This window comes from Callospermophilus lateralis, chromosome 17 (genome assembly GCF_048772815.1).
Source record: "Callospermophilus lateralis isolate mCalLat2 chromosome 17, mCalLat2.hap1, whole genome shotgun sequence".
NCBI classification, from domain to species: Eukaryota; Metazoa; Chordata; class Mammalia; order Rodentia; family Sciuridae; genus Callospermophilus; species Callospermophilus lateralis.
Genome location: NC_135321.1, coordinates 22,859,308 through 22,876,770, shown reverse-complemented (window position 1 = coordinate 22,876,770; position 17,463 = coordinate 22,859,308). Strand labels below are relative to the sequence as shown.

Here is a 17,463-nt window from a genome sequence, read left to right as displayed (position 1 = left end):
AGCGTGCGTGGCCTCTGAGCAGTTAACCTCATGGATTCGAGCTAAAGAAGGTGCTGCTCGCGGAACCCGAGCCCCCGGCGGCGAGGCCTCTAGGCGGAGCCCCGCCCCGCGGCCGGCTCCTTGCCTCCCATTGGTCCGCGCGCCCGTCCGTCCGCCCATGGGCCGGCGCGGCTTTCCTGGCTACCTCGGAACGTGTGGGGCCGCCCAGGCCAGTGCAAGCCAGAGGTGGTGCAGGCTTCAGAAACTCGGAGCTGAGAAGGGCCGGGCGGAGCCGGGGCTGAGCATCGCGGAGCGGGCTGCAGGGCCGCGGCCTCTCCGCCCGAAGCACCACCTGTCGCTGGGTGAAACGTCTGGTAAGGCATGGCACGGTACGCAGTTGAGGGCGGCCTGGCGCTGCGGGGCTGGGCGAGGAGCGGGCGCCGGCCTTCTCGGGACCGGCCCGAGAAGCCGAGCGCGGCCTCCACGCGTGTGGCCCGCGTCTGGCGGATGCGCGGCGGGATGAAGGTAAACGGCCGGCGCAGCCCGAGCTGAGGGTGTGGGGCTGGTCGGATCCGGCGCATGCTTTTGGGGCATGTTTTCCCGGTTTCCACGCTCGCTGGTGCCGGGGTTTCCACCCCACCCCCGGGGGTTGGGCATCTTTTCTTTTCCTCCTCTGGAGCCGGTCAAGACCGATTTTTGTGGCTGGAAACCCCTTAGACAGAGTATTTTTCTCAGCCGGGATGAGGGAGTGGCAGTGTTTGTGTTCCTCATTTAAAGAGAGTTGCTGCAGACTAGAAAGTTCTAAGATCCGAGTGGTTCCGGAGTGGTTCAGTCCATTCATTTGAAATAGCATCTGTGCACCAGGGTTGGCAGGTGTTTCTTTAACGCTCGCGACAACCAACTCTGCCTGTGGTGTTGCATTTGTGACCTTAGGTTTGACTTTATTTATTTATTTATTTTTTGGTTCAGAAGATTAGTCTAGAAAGTTAACGTGGCTTGTGAAAGGCGAGATCAAAATAACCTCCACCGAAGTGCTTCTTTACGAAACGTTTTGTCATCTCATACCTGTGGATTTGCCTTCCTGAGGCTTGTGGCAGTCACTTCTAAGCAAAGCAGTTAATGGCATTGTTATTTCTTTTAATGTTGTGATTGGGATAACAGTAGAAGCTCTGTTGTTCCTGATGGGCGGGGCACTCCTCTCAGTAGATTATCTCAGAATAACCCTTTGGGGTCGGTACTGTTATTATCTCCCAGTATACAAACGAAGAAGCCGAGGCTTAGTTAGGAACGTTAAGTTAAAAACCTGGATTCAAACTCAAGCAGTCTAACTTCATAGTTCCACTCTCCCCTCTTAACGTGTGTGTTCCCTTAAGGACTTGTACCTGTTGTTAAACTAATTGCAAAGTAATGTCATAAATTTTCAGCTTTAGTATCAAAATATTCTGGAAGTCAGAGAAGTCATTTTCCCAAAACAAATAGATGTATCTTTGTGTGAGTATATAACTAGTTGATTATAGATTGTTATGTTACACAGCTTGCAGAAATACAGAACAAAGGTTTAATTGTCTTTTTTTAATATTTATTTTTTAGTTGTAGTCGGACACATTATTTTATTTATTTTTATGTGGGGCTGAGGATCGAACCCAGGGCAAGAGCATGCTAAGTGAATGCTCTATGGCTGAGCCACAAGCCCAGCCCTAATTGTCTTTTAAATTAGACTTTTAATCAACTTTTGGCCTGATTTGTAACTTGGTCCTGACTCTTAACGATAGTTAGAAAGCCTTGAAAATTCTATATAGAGGCCAGAAGCGCTTTATCATATAACCTTTATCAGGCATTAATAGAAAATGTTGGGTAATGCTTTTATAGACGTTCTTCATTCTCTTGAGAGTAACATACTCATGCTTAATAGTTGTTACTGAAAAAGAGCTGCTTCTGGGTTTCACCCTTCTAAGGTGTTTGTGTATGTTTCTGTTTTTTAATGAAAATACATGTGAGAATTATAAAGGAAAAACTTATTTACCATTTTAGGATTGGGTTTTGTTGTTGTTTTTGTTTTGGGTAAGTTAAACGCTATTATAAAGCTATTTATGTCTAATTTGCATTTAATTTCACATAAAGAAGCTATTCTAATCCATATTAAAGTTTACTTAGGTTAAACTAAAATTTTAATATGTTGGTGAATTTATTAAAGGTTAACTAATTTTTAAAAAAAATTTTTTGCTTATATGGCTGCATGTTATACTTAGTTTGGTGAACTTGATACAGATTTCAGAAGTAATGAATCAACTCCATAGAGATGTTTGATTTGCCTGGATCTGTTGACAAATTCTCATTCTTGATCTGGAGATTTAAATTGAAGAAATGCTTTAAATGAATGTTAGTCATGATTATCTTCAGAGCCTCTTAGTATGGATTTCATCTTTAGAAGATGTTGATGGAGAAACTAGCAGGCATTTAGAAAGCAACTTATGACCACCTTGGTCATAAGAATGACTGATAATCAATGCACTCATCAAAGCACTCAGAGCGCTGTGATAAGTATCTTAAATGGATTATCTAATTGACTTCTTAAAACAGCCTTATTTAATAGCTTTTCTTGTACATCCCCATTTGAGTAATGAAAGAATTGCAACTCAGGGAGGTTGTAGCTTAACTCAGAATCACCAGTGTAGCAAATGGCAAAGCCAGGATTTGAAGTTCAGACAGGTTGACTCTGGAGCTTGCTCTTTGACCACTCTTGCTAGACAACCTAGGTATATGTCTTAGTGAATAAACCTTCAAGTCAATCAAGCTCAACAATTATGACAATTAAGATTATAAAGCTCTAAGGTTTTGATGCTTTATATATCTATTATCTTTACACAATTCTGCAAAACAGAGTTCCCTTTCCCTGTTTTATTGATGAGAAAAAAATTAGACTTCTTAGTGGTTCCCAGATTGGACTTTATAGACAAGTTTTTTAAAAATATATTTATGGGGGTGGGACATTTGGGACTAGAGGTAAGACTGCCAGTTTTTAATTCTGACAAGAGTAAGGACCTTCTTAAAAACTACTGCAATCTACTGTCCCCATCCTTTCCTAAAAGAGAATATTTTTACCATCCAAAAGGTAGAAAGGTCATAATTATGACATAAAAACAAAAAAATAGTTTAGTATTATGAATATATTACATTGTCTTAGATTCTTATTTGGTTACAGACCAGTGAAAATGTCTTCCATACTAACACCAGATCATTTGGGAACACAGGGTGACAACAGATTCTTAATTGATAATTAGCCAAGACCTCTCTTTAGTGAACAGTGTCTAGTGTTTTGGTCTCTCCTGAACAGTCTTCCCAGATCTTAACCAACTCTTTTCTGCCTCCTGGGTAAAGGTCTGGGGAGGGTGACTTCCAGCAGCCAGTGACATAACAGTTTTAGTCCCAATCCAGGTTGTAAACACCATGGAGAGGGAGTTCCACTGCCTCCCAGTTCAAGAACCCTCTTCTTTATCAAAATTTACTTTTGGAAAGGACCAGGTATGGTTGAATGACAGAGACACACGAGGGGAGAAATGAGGTATGCCCTAATGGTATCCAAGAAACTGTGGAGTAAGTAGCTTGATATAGCATGTTTATTTAAAGTTGAAATCTCAACCATCTTTTGTTTCCTGGTTTTCTTTTCTTTCTCACCCCTCTCCTCTACTGGATATTGAATCCAGGGCATTTTACCACTAAACTACATCCCCAGCCTTCTGCCCACTCCCCTCCCCCCCCCTTTTTTTTTAAAGGAGAGAGAGAGAGAGAGAGAGAGGATCTTTTTTGTAGATGGACACAACTCAATGCCTTTATTTTTATGTGGTGCTGAGAATCAAACCTGGGTCCCGCCCGTGCTAGGCGAGTGCTCTACCGCTGAGCCACAATCCCAGCCCTACCCACCCTTTTTTTTTTTTAATTTTGAGACAGATTCTGGTTAAATTGCTGATGCTGTCCTTCAATTTGGATTCTCCTGCCTCAGCTTCCCACTGGGATTATTGGTGTATGTGCCACCACACCCAGGCTTGTTTCTTGTTTTTACTTCTTTTATTCTTCTGTCCTACTATAAAACATAAGTAGTTAGGTGTGGTTTTCCTCATTTTATGTGTCTCCAGCTGATAATAACTCCACCTGTCAGTTTCTCTTTGTAACTGTCTTGCATTCTAATTTTGGCAAAGATTGGGTATTTTTCTTCTTATTTATTTATTTTCTTATTCATGCCTACTTGTTTTAAAAACACTATTAAACCAGGTGCCATGGTGCACACCTGTAATCCCAGTGGTTCAGGAGGCTGAAGCAGAAGGATCGCTAGTTCAAAGCCAATCTCAGCAATAGTGAGGTGCTAAGCAACTCAGTGAGACCCTGTCTATAAATAAAATACAAAATAGGGCTGGGGATGTGGCTCAGTGGTCGAGTGCCCCTGAGTTCAATCCCTGGTACCAAAAAAACACAAAAAACACTATTAAATTCTATTTTATATTTTATTTTACTTGAGTAATTTAATGATTATAATAATTTTAAAAATTTTTTACAAATTATAATACTCTTTTACATATATTTTATTATTTGATCATCACAGTTATCTGTGACAGGTGATGGAACCTTTATTATACAGGCTGAATTCAGTATTTGATAGAAGCAAAATTAGAGCTGAAAATATAAGACTTCATATTTTAAATGTTGGTCTTAATTAAGTTAACTGCTGATTGCAAAAGATATTTTTTTCAGATTGCCTTTGATTTAAAATAAAATGTAGGGGCTGGGGATGTGGCTCAAGCGGTAGCGCGCCATGCCTGGCATGCGTGCGGCCCGGGTTCGATCCTCAGCACCACATACAGACAAAGATGTTATGTCCGCCAAATACTAAAAAAAAATAAATATTAAAATTCTCTCTTCCCTCCCTCTCCTCTCTCTCACTCTTTAAAAAAAAAAATAAATAAATAATAAAATAAAATAAAATAAAATGTATCCATACTACCTTTAAATTTGCCTACCTCACCAGTGTATTATAATGTTTTGGTACCAAAGTTTTTATTATGGCAAGTAATGATGTTATCCCTGAAAGAACCACATAAACATGTGATCAAGTTGTCCTTCAAGACTCTTTTTTTTTTCTTAAATAACAATGCCAAAATTTAGGTTTTCTCCTCCTTTCGCCTGGGTGTCCTCTTTTATTAATACCATTATAGTGGAGGGGAAGCTACCAGGTGCATATTTTTCTGCTGCTGTTGCTGTAATTAATATTACTAATAATATTATATAGTTTGGCTAATTTTGTAAAGGATTACAGAAACTTGGTGTATACAGAATCTAGAGTCAGTGGTTAGTGCTTTCTGCAGTATGTTAATGAATGTAAAGTGGCATGGACCTTCTAAACAATATAATCCTGAAAGATATGAAGTCAGATTTGAATCATATTATACTTAAAAGTAGACTTCAAGAACTTGCTAATTAAAGAAACTGAGTAAATAATCTCTTATAAAGCAGATTCTCTTAAAATTAAAATCAATGAAGTTTCTCAAAGCAGGCTCCTGTTTATTCTTCTGCAGTGTACATTTTTAATAGATATCTAATTATTGAGGTAGTGAAGATAATTCATAGGTACATAGAAGTTATAAAAAAAAAAAAAAGGAAAGAAAAAACTTGGGGAAAGCCTGTAGTTTTAACCACTGAGCCACATCCCCGGCCCCTTTTATTTTTTATTTTGAGGCAGATCTTGCTAAGTTGCTTAAAGCCTTGCTTAGTTGCTGAGGCTGGTTTTGAACTTGCTATCCTTCGCAGCCTCCTGAGTCTCTAGGATCACAGGCATGTGCCACTGCTCTGGGCTTTTTTTTTTTTTTTTTTTTTAATTCATAAAGGAGAGCTATAGATAACAGTAGAACATTAAGAGAGTAGTACGTGTGGTGATTTAATAAATTTTTATCAAATGTAAGTTTCATAATAGCTAGAAAGACATGGACTGCTGTACCTTTAAGTAGAAATATATGAGCAGTACTAACTTTTGATCTCATTCTGGCCCTGTTATGTGGTAGGGGCACAATAGAGGACTAAGTAATTATAACATATGTTCAAAGTGATGACTGTATCAACTTCAACTTTAAGGTGGTCGATTAGTCACATGTTGGAATTTCCCTTTCTTACTCTAAAAACACAGTAATGGTAACTGAAATAGAAACAGAGCCAGGTTTGAAAGCAAGAAAGGGAAATTTGCACATGCAGAAATGAAGAAATAACCTCTGGCAGTGAGCTGGAGTGGTAGAAAAGTGTCCCGTGGGTAGACAGGGAACAATAAATACTAGGAAGGGTCTGAAGTAGTAATATTGCTCACCAGGAGATGGAAACTGATTTCCCAAGTCTGTATGACATTGGGATCCCAGATTAATTGTACTTCATGAGAAAGCACTGCCCTCTTGGTGGGGTGGCAGGGGGTCACTGGGAAATCTGTATCTTCCCTGGCATGGAGGTGAGAGTTGTGCCACTGACTTCACACCAAAAACAGAATCCTAAATCTTTTACTCATTTGAATTTGGGTTTGGAATTCTTCCCCTGAGGTGTGTTACTATTTAGTACAGAAACTAATTTAGAAACTGGGTTTACCCTGTAAACCCTCTGGATTTTATAAAGGCAAACTTAAAACTGTCTCCAAATGTTGCTTTCTACAGCACACAACATGTAGGGAGTGCTGTCAAAGATTACTGTTTTCAAAATAATGAGCTTATAGATAGATATCTAGGCACTAAAGACTTTAGAATACTAATCTTGGGAAGGTCTTGGAAAGGTCTTCAGAACAAATATTTAATGAAACCAAGATTTTTTAAGGTATGAAACAGGAACACATATATATAATAAAAGATCCAAACTGAAATATATACATAAAATAATTGAAGTGAAAAAAATGGCATATCTGAAATCGATAACTAAAATGCTATGAAGTAGATAAATTATTTATTTAGTAAATTAAATTTTGTCTTGCATCTAAGCAAGAGGAGCAGCATAACTAAAACTCAGGGACTAAAAAATTTGGATTAAGAAAGGTAAATCAATCTAGAACCCTGGACTACTAACTAGATGAGTAAAATTGGATGTACCAATTTCTATCTTTGAGCTTAATTTTTTTTATTTAAATAAGAGTTTTAAATTAGCTGATATCTAACACTTATTATAATAACTTACTGTTATTCACAGAAAGTCTGTTTAAAGTATGTAAATCCACTAGTTAGAATAAAACAGTTTAGCTTGGGGCTTGTGTATATAAACTATACAGGAAAAATTTTTATAGAAATAAACGAAAGACACCGGTGAAAAGGCATTAGGGCAAAATATGGGAGAGGGGAGAGCTCCCAGCATCCTAAGGGATTAGGCAACCCACCATCCTCATGAAATCTTGTGTAAGAATTTTTATAGAGCTTATTGTCCAGAAAATACACACACATACATAGAGATTATAGATAATATAGATAAACTGATATATCGTATCTTCTACTTTATGAAGGAAACTGTAAATATCAGAGTCATAATTACATATTAAAATAGTGTAGTGTTATACAAGATATATTTGGTTTTTGCCCCTGTTCTTGACACACAGCTCCTGAGATGCTTGGAATTTCCTGATAGGAGTGTCTCTTGTCATTTATGATGAGCCCCTTTTGATTATCTCTGAATGTGTATTTCTGAGGTGACTTAGAATAAGACCCTTTGGGAGTTCCAGGATGGGGTTCGTCACTAGACAGACCTGGTGATCGGTCTTTCAGCCCTGCTCTTGACCTCTGGGAAGGGCAGTGCTGGACAATAAGCTCTAGAGAAGATATCATGAGGTTCTTGGGTTGCCTAATACCTAAGGTGCTGGGAGCTCTCCCCTCCCCCATACCTTGTCCTGTGTGCCTCTTTATTTGGCTGTTCATCTGTATCTTTTGTATATCCTTTGTAATAAACTGGTAAATATAAGTAAAAGTTTTCTTCTGAGGTCTGGGATGCCGGGTTTCTGTTCTCACGACTAAAAGGCTCAGGGGTCACTCTAGTTAAACTGGGCTAACTGGGCTGCATGAAATAACCACACAAGAGACACAAATACCTTTTTCTTTGGGATTGCTGTGACGGCTCCTCTGACCTTAAGGGTCCACAGAAAGAGAGAGAGCTAGAGCACACGCTGACCCCTTTTATTGAGGAGAAGCTATTCAAATGAGGCAAGGGGTCAGGTTTCAGGGGGCTGAGTCTATCTTCTTGATGTCCACTGTAGGCAGGTTGACTGACACCTGGGTAGGCCACACCCAAGGGCACAGTAAGAGGAGGGGACACGCACAAGGCACTTCCATGGAAGATTCTATCCTAAACAGGGCAAGGGGTTATATTACAAAGGAACAGGTGAGCATAGCTTCACCCATGGGGCTGTAGCAAGACACGCCCATTTCTGTGACTGAGTGCCTCAGCACCCAGCTGGGGAGTGTAACTCAGTCACCCATAAGGTTGGCCTCCCACACTGGGAATTGTTCTTTATCAAACCAGAAGTAAGTAGTGGGAATCCCACTGTGTGCACTGGTTTGTTAGAAGTATAGTTGACAACTTACTACTTAGAGTTGGCATCTGAAGTAAGGGCAGTCTTGTGGGACTGAACACTTAATCTGTGGCATCTGACACTATCTCCAGGTGGTGTCAGAATTGTATTGAATTGAATTATAGGACACCTAGTTGGTATCTGCTAGAGAATTGTTTAATGTGCGGAGAAAATCCCATATACACCTGGTCACAGAAGTAGGCAGTGTACAAAGTATTGGAAAAGAAGCAGTAAGTACATCTTCACAGAATCTGTGTCTGAACTGTTGTGTGAGTAGAGTGAAAAAATACTTGTTTCCTTTATGAATAGAAAATTTTGTTCATTAATGTTATACATAGGCAGTAGGTCCATTAACCCCCACTCCCCAATTTCCTGTTTCCTTAAACTTTAAAACAAGTCTAGGACAAGAAATTGGTTACAATATTTGCTTTCAAAGAAAGGGAGTGAGTAGCTGGGGGGAAGAAATACAAATTATGTCAAGTCAAAGTTTAAAGTCACATTTCACATTATCTGTCCTTTTCTCTTTGTCCTTCTCTATCTTTCCAGATCTTTATACATTTATATATAAGTTGTAAATAAATATAATTTTTAAAAAAGCATAAGTTTTTCATGCCATATATATTCTGGATTTTGCTCCTTGCACTAAACAGTATTTTAGGGAATATTAACAGTGTCAATATCTAGAGACTTTTCTCATTTTTTTCTCAAAAGAAGTTATATTAGAATTGCATTTAATGTTTTAATTTCTGATTGGATTGACTCATAAATGGGTCTATGCGAGTTTAAAAAGCGAATTAATTTAAAATAATATTTATGAAAGCCTGTGTAGTTTTTACCCTCTTTAAATTGTTACGTGATATTCTGTGATATGGATGTTTTTATACCTTATTTAACCTTTCATGAAGCACTCTTGATACCATTTTTTTTATTAATGCTAGTTTGAACATCTTCATCTAGTTTTTAAAAAAATTCTTCTGTGAGCATTTTTCTAGCATACTCTATAATTGGAATTATTAGAATGAGGGATTTGTTATCAAAATTTATAGTCATGGCTAAATTTCCATCTAGAAGACTATGAATTTTTTTTCTTTTACAATACTGTGGATGGAAACAAAAGGTTCTCTACTACTGAGCTCCCCGCCCCCTTTTTATTTTTTTGAGACAGGGCCTTGCTAATATCTGAGGCTGGCCTGAAACTTGATCCTCCTGCCTCAGTCTCCTGAGTAGCTGGGATAACAGGTGTATACCACTGTATCCAGCTGTATTCTTATTAAAGATTCTTGTTTTCTGTACTTTCACCAATACTGCATATTAATTTTTAAAATTTTTTTGGCAGTTTGGGTAAAAACTAAAATTTTGTTGAAGATTTAATTTGTATTTCCTTGGTTACTACTGAGGATAATCTAAATTGCTTATTGTCTGAGTTATTTATTCTTATTTCTTTGCTGGTCTTTTGTTGAGTTTATCTTTTAAATTTGTAGGGGCTCTTCATTTATTCTAAATAGGATCCTTAGATATGAAGTGATACTTTCTCTTGTGCTGTCATTTATTTTTGTTTATGGTGTCTTTTTTTGTACAAATGTTTTAGCTTCCCCACTTTGGGTGCTGGAGATTGAACCCAGGCCCTAGTGCATACACAGTCTACCACTGAGCTACATCCCTAGCCCCAAAACTCATGTACATTTTTTTTTGTTTTTGTTTGTCTTTCTTAAAGGTTGGGAATCTTACCCTATTGCCCAGGCTGACCTCAGATTCCTGGAATCAAGGGATCCTCCTTCCTGAGCCTCTCAAGTAGCTGGAACTACAGGCATGGGCCACCATGCCCAGCTCTTGAATTATTTTTTAACAATGTATTATGAAGATTTCTCATTGCTGGCTTTTCCTTTTAGTCACTATTCTTTTGTTCTTCCCATATTTCACATTCTTTGTCATTTTCTTTAAGGCCCACAATTAATTCTTAAATTTCTTCCTTGAAGTTATGAATAATACCATCCTTCTTGTTTTGACCTAGCTACCTGTACAGTGCTTTCCAATTTCTTTTTCTTTTTTCTTTTTTCCTAATTTAGATCTCACTTAGGGCCTAGCTAAGTTGCTAAGGCTGGCCTCGAATATGATCCTTCTTCCTCAGCCTCTCAGGTCCACATTTTTCAAAGAGCAGAAAACCTTTCAAATTATTCATACTTTTTTTTCATTGTTTTCCCAATGTGCTTGGCTATTTAAAGCTTAATTGGTTTCATGGCTTTTTAAAATGAGTGAAACATTCTTGGCAATATTAAAGAATTTCCAACACAGCTTGATATCTTAATATCAAGATCACCATCCACAGCTGCGTGTTTTGGTGACACACTAAGTCTTATGCAATGCTTTTGAAACATCAAGTACATTATACCTTATTTCTGAGGTTCATGGATGGCAGAAAACAACTTCAACATAGTTATTGCAAACTGGAATATTCAGGTACCCAGGATTAAATAATCAGTAACACTTTCAAAACAACCCTATTTGAAGTCAGTGCTGACCTCTGGACATGAATAAAGAAGAAAAAATGCTGCCACCACTGGAACCTTGTGTGTGTGTGTCTGTCTGTCTGTCCATCTTTCTGTAAAACACAGGAGATTTTATATCTTGCCTTTCAGATCATAGGAATTTGAAGTAGGGATCAGCAAAATTTTTTGTAAAGGACCATGAGTAAATATTTAGGCTTTATGAACCATATGCATCTCTGTCATATACATTTTTCCGTTTGCAACCTTATAAAAACGTAAAAAACATCCTTCAGTCAAGCACCATATCAAAACAGGTCACAGCTTGTTACATTTTAGAAAAGCTTACTGGTCTCTGAGTGTCAAACAGCATCATCATAAAACAGTCTTGTTTTGCCCATGAAACCATTCAGTCTTGAGACTCTTTAAAGTCAGCGTCTTGGCTGATGATGAAATTTAAGCTGTGGTGGGGCATTTTTCTTTCCTAGAAACAACTCATTCTTTCAACATCTGTTCCGAAGCCTCAGGAGAAACTGAGTGTACATGGGAACTCTTGTACTGTCTGTAACGTTTTTTAAATCTAAAATTATTGGAAAATAAAAGCTTATTTTAGACGATATCTTTTTTGGCATTTCTTTTAGGCAAGATATATATATATATATTTTTTTTTTTTTTAAATGAACAAATACAGCCTAACAGTATACACATTTTGCCTTTAATGTGGACTTTTAAGCAGTCCTTTGGTGGCTTTGAATTTCTGTTTATCAGAGGCTGTTCCTCTTTGCTACAAAGTTTGAAATGAAGAGTGAAGCCAAAAGGCTTTTCTCACAACATCAGTAGTTATGTCGCTAAAAATTTACATCTAAAATTTAATGCCATTTCAGTCTTCACTGAGGTTTTATCATACATTTAGATCACTACTCTAGCATTTGTTAGTATACTTGAAGCTACTGTGTAAATTTCTATCTTTTAAAATTTGCTTTGAGAAATTTCAGAAAATAGATTGCATGCAAAGATCACATTCCTTTGGCCCTTTGTACTTCAGAGTATATATTCAGAGTAAGAATATCTTTTTTTTTTTTTTGGCCCAGGGATTGAACCCAAGGGTGCTTAACCACAGAGCCACATCCCAGCCCTTTATTTTGTTTAGAGACAGGGTCTTGCTAAGTTGCTTTGGCCTCACAGAGTTGCTGAGGCTGGCCTTGAACTCACAATCCTCTTGCCCTAGTCCCCTGAGCCATTGGGATTACGGATGTGCACCACAGTCCTTGGCTAGAATATCTTATATATGGTTTGCAAATTCAGAAAATTTAAAGTTATATAATACTTTGTCATCTACAGTGTGTCTTTATATGAAGCATTTTAAAAATATTATTTTAGTCTATAATCGGGCTTTACATTTAGTTATTATCAGTTTAGTTTTTTATAAGTTCCAGTAGTTCTTGATCTTTGCTTTCATGACAGTGACATTTTTTTTTAAGAAAACAGATCAGTTATTTTCTAGTGCTTGTCTCTTGATAGTGCAAAAGGAAGACAGAAGGAAAATTGGTGGTGGGAGGAGGGGCAGAGGGAATAACTGGGTAATGGGTATGGGGTCTTATAGGGTATGAAAATATTTTGGAACTAGATGGAGGTGGCAAAATGTTAATAAAGGCCTCTGAATTGTTCACTTTAAGATAGTTACTGTCAAACACACCTGTTGTTCCAGCAACTTGGGAGGCTGAAACAGGAGGATTTCAAGTTTGAAACCAGCCTGGGCAGTTTAGCGAGGCCCTAAGGAACTTATGGAAACCCAGTCTCAAAATAAAAAATAAAAAGGACTGAGGATGTGGCTCAGTAGTTAGGTACCTCTTGGTTCAGTTTCCAATACCAAAAAAAGCAAACAAAAATAAATAAATAAAATGAAATTGTTACTTTTATGTGAGTTTCCTCTCAGAAATTAATTTTTAAGTCCTTTTGTAAATGATTTTAAAATAAAAAAATCACTTTGTGATAATTGCAATGATTGTAAAGTTTAAAAAAATAAATGGATATTGTAAATTCTAGTTCTTTGTAGGAGAATTGATTAAGCAGAAGAATTTATTATCTCCACTAAATATTTAGGGTTTAATGTGTAGTTTTCCATATGTTTATGATAGGTCTAAAAGGACAACCGTTGCTTACTATGTTTTCTAGCCAATTTACATGGTTTTTATATTAAACAATAGGTTTTTTTTTTTTAAGGCAAACTAGTACATTAAATTTAAACATTGAATGGAGAACATTAGAATTCTAGCTCTAGGTAGAGAATTTGTGTAGCTTCTCATCCATCAATGTAAATGTTCCGCTTTCCTAGACTTACCTTTCCACCTTCAAATTGACTTACAGGCTCATTAAATGGAACCCACTTTGCTGTTTATTTAGATGTATCCTTGTTTATTAACCTCTCAATTTGTTTCTCAGAATAGGAGACACATACATTATCACATTTGTGTGGATTAGAAAGAAGTTAAATGTTCAGTATGGGGTCTGGCATATGGAAGGTTGTATATAAAATGTAAGATTGATTACTATCCAAGAATTAAGAGTGCTATCAGGAAAGTTAAGTCTTCACCTTCAGCATATGGCTGCCCTTTTCCAACTGATAGAACTTGAGGAAAAGTAGATGCGTTTTGAAAGAGTATTTTCACATGTGGAAAGATTCTAAATCTACTTTTGAAAGATGATATGTTATGTACATGGAATTCTACTATATTTTTCTCATCAGTTTATTTGCTTCATTTTTGACAGGTGAAAGAAAAAGATGTTTTCCCGGTTAAGAGCAGTTGCCACTCCTTGTTCCGTGGCTTGTCGTCATTTGCACAGGAAAGAGAAAGGCAAGCCACTCATGTTGAATCCAAGAACAAACAAGGTTAGTAACATTAATTAGTTCATGCCAATGTAAATTTTCTCTCTTCCTGATAAAGGTTTGATATTGTAGAATGATGTTAAGAAAATTTTGTATTCATTAGCATTATACTAAGACTTTTCAGAGGCATTTGCTTTCTCTGTATGAACTTTTCATTCATTCTATAAGAACTTTCATTCTTTACTGCCAGAGTTTTTTCTTCACAACTTTTACCACCAGAGAAGACTTGATTTTTCACTTCCTAGCTAAAAAGAAAAGATGGAAAAATATCTCAGAACAGCACTCTATCAGGACTTTTTGGCCAGATATGGGATCCATTGACCCAGCTCAAAGCTAGACCAATCATTAGGCCTTTGGAGGGTGAGGTCAAAATTGTGAAATGAACCTTTGCTTAAAATCCAGCCCACCCCATCTCCACAAGGCTTTTTAGACACAAATCTTTGCACACAAATAATTAGTTAGGAGGTAATGCTTCAAAGGAAAGGTTTTATTATTGTTCTTAGAACAGATGTGTTAGGCAGTATTGAGTTCCAGTCATGACTTTGTTTGGCTGAGCTGGGTTTGGTGGGCAAAGCCCTTTATTTTTTAGTGGCAAAATTAAATAGTAAACATGATAGTTAAGAGGATCTGACTGCATTTTCACAGTCTGGACTTCAGTTCTAGCACTTCTCCTTACTTCTGTGACACTCTGGGCATGTGACAAAGTTCTAAGAAGCTCATCTGAAGTCATATGAAAAATAGCAAAAATAATAGTTCCTACTTCATGATACTTTCTGCATATTGAATGAAGTAAAATTTTTGACATACTTAGCACAGTATTTGGTACGTGGTTAAGAAATACATAAAATAATCAGGGTGTGATGGCACCTGACTGTAACCCCAGCAACTGGGAAGACTGGGGCAGGAAGATTACAAGTTCAAGGTCATCCTCAGCAACTAAATGAGGTCCTGAGATAAAAGAAAAAAAGGTTCTTTTGGCTCATAGTTTTTGAGGTTTCAATGAGGCCCTAAGCAGCTTAGCGAGATCCTGTCTCAAAGAAAAAATAAAAAGGGTTAGGGGTGTAGCTTAGTGGTGAAACACCCCCTGGGTTCAATCCCTAGTACCCCCCCCCAAAAAAAAAGCATAAATAATGGATGGCTGTGGAGTTCAATAATAGCATGTACTTAGCACACCCAGCAGCAAAAATAAATAAAATATTAACTCTAGTTTAAAATTCATGTCTATTAAATAGTAAGTGAATATAATTCTGGAAAGAATTTCTTATAGGAAGCTTATAAGAAGAAGCTTCTTCTTTGCTCCTAGCATGTTTACCTGTATGTTCAAGAATCTGGATAAGGAATTTTTCAATAATGATGTATGTGGATGTGATAACTTTCCATTACTATAGTAATACTGAGATAATCACCCACAGCACAGCAGATCTGCTATGGGAAAGGAAGAGACCACTATCCCCACAATCTTTTTTTTTTTTTTTTTTTTTTTTGTATTGGGGATTGAACCCAGGGGCACTTTGCCACTGAACTACATCCCTCACTCTTTAAATTTTGCAGCAGGGTCTCACTAAGTTGCTTAGGGCATTGCTTAGGGCCTTGCTAAGTTGCTGAGACTGGCCTCCAACTTGTAATCCTCCTGCCTCAGCCTCCCAAGTTCTTGGAATTACAGGCATACACTGACACACCAGCCCCACAATCTTTCTTGAGGGCATGTTCCCAGTTACCTGGAGATCTCCCACTAGGCCCCACCTCTTAAATGTACTACTACTTCCCATAGTTCCACTCTGGGACATGTGGAACTTTGGGGAACATTTAGGATCCAAAGTGTAGTATTCTACTCCAACCCCAAAGACTCATGTTCATCCCACAGTATAGGATGTGTTCAGTTCATCTCCAAGACTCCCAAAAGTCTTAACTATTTTAGTATTACTCAAAAGTCCAAGTCCAAAGTCTTCTCTGAGATTCAGGGTACACACAGCTGTGAGCCCTTGTTAAAATAAAAAAAGGAATTCACATGCTTCTAAGATACAATGGCAAAGGGTAAACATCCCTATTCCGGAAAGGAGGAATTGGACCACAGCAAGATCAAAACTTAGGAAAGCAAACATTAAATCCTACATCTGCTTGTCTGGCATCCAGTGTACATGTGGCATGATGTGGGCTACCAAGTGCTTGATCAGCTTTACCCCTATGACTTTCATGGTTGCAACCCACATGGCCACACTCTTGGACTGGCTTTGCAAACTGTCTACAGCATCCCTCAGCTGACATTTCATGTTCCTGATATTCCTTTCCTTGAATCTCCATTGGAGTTTCACTCTCCCTGCTCCATGAATAGCCCTGTTAGGTCCTGCTTGTGGGGGACTTGGAATTTGCCACACAATGCCTGGCCTCCCAGCCTTTCCTCTGAAATTTCGGTAGAACTCTCCATGACCCCTTAATTTTTGCATTTTTAATGCCTACAAAATCAGCATCAAGGTTTTAGATATGCCAAGTACCTGCTCTACCGCTGAGCTACATTCCCATGCACTATGGTGGCAGTTCTGAACTAATTATTTTATGTTCTTGTTGTGTATGCCTACTGAATTCTCTGGTTCGTTTTGTCAACTAATGATTAACCAGAGACCTAAAGGTCTGGAGCCAGAACCAGTAAGTCTTCTACTCTTTGCCAAGGGGTCTGTGTGCATGTTGGGGCATGGCTAACACTGAGGCAGGCAGTTTACAACTAAGCATTTGCCTACCCTCACTTCCTGCTTGCACAGGGCCTGAAGGTTTGTCATAGCTAAGAGCTTAGGGCCATCTCAGGTCATTCCTAGACATATTCACAGCTCATGCACATAGCCTTCTAGATTTCCCCCAAATACATAACCATCTCATTCCTTATCCTTTTCTTTTTCTCCCCCACCCCAATACCTCCTGCCCCCTGATACTGGGGATTGAACCTAGATGTACCCTATCACTGAGCCACATCCTCAGTCCTTTTTTATTTTTTGAGAGAGGGTCTCACTAAATTGCCAAGGCTGGTCTCAAACTTAACGATCCTCCTGACTTAGCCTCCCAAGTAGCTGAGGTTATAGGCATGTGCCACCCCACCCAGATCTTCATCTTTACTTTTTCTGCCTTTTGGTTAGTCTGTGGTTTATAACCAGTGGTTATCCAGTATTTCAGACAGTTGTCCAGCTTAATAATTGCCTCTGAGTGTTTTCAACAAACCTCTGGAGGGAAGGCTGTTAGTACTGGGTAGGCTCCGAAAATAATGACAGCCTTGCAGATGGGTTCATGGAGGGAACAGATCATATAGTGATTTTTCCCTGAGATTAGGGCTTTAGAACAATCTCTAGTCCTTTCTTCCCCCTCTAGTAGCTTCCTGGCTGCCAAGTTGCACAGTGATTCTAGCTTTTGGTTTTCAAAGCCACTATAGGTAGAGAGAGGAGATGAGAATAGGGCTAGTAAGCTTGCTGCTTACTGGAGTCCATCTATTTTTTTCTTGAATTAGTGCTTCCTGATAGTTGCAAATCTGATTTATTTCTGGAAGCCCGAAAAAGTTGATT

At 38.3% G+C, this 17,463-nt stretch overlaps 1 protein-coding gene across 1 annotated transcript in view; it reads left to right on the top strand.

Moving 5' to 3' along the window:
• The first annotated feature begins 219 nt into the window (after window positions 1-219).
• Me2 (malic enzyme 2) overlaps window positions 220-17,463 on the top strand; it is a 61,692-nt gene continuing 44,448 nt past the window's right edge. Inside the window, exons 1-2 of the mRNA XM_076836814.1 lie at window positions 220-353; window positions 13,801-13,921. Coding sequence (XP_076692929.1) covers window positions 13,814-13,921 — 108 coding nt within the window. The 5' untranslated portion in view covers window positions 220-353; window positions 13,801-13,813. The remainder of the gene's footprint in view (window positions 354-13,800; window positions 13,922-17,463) is intronic.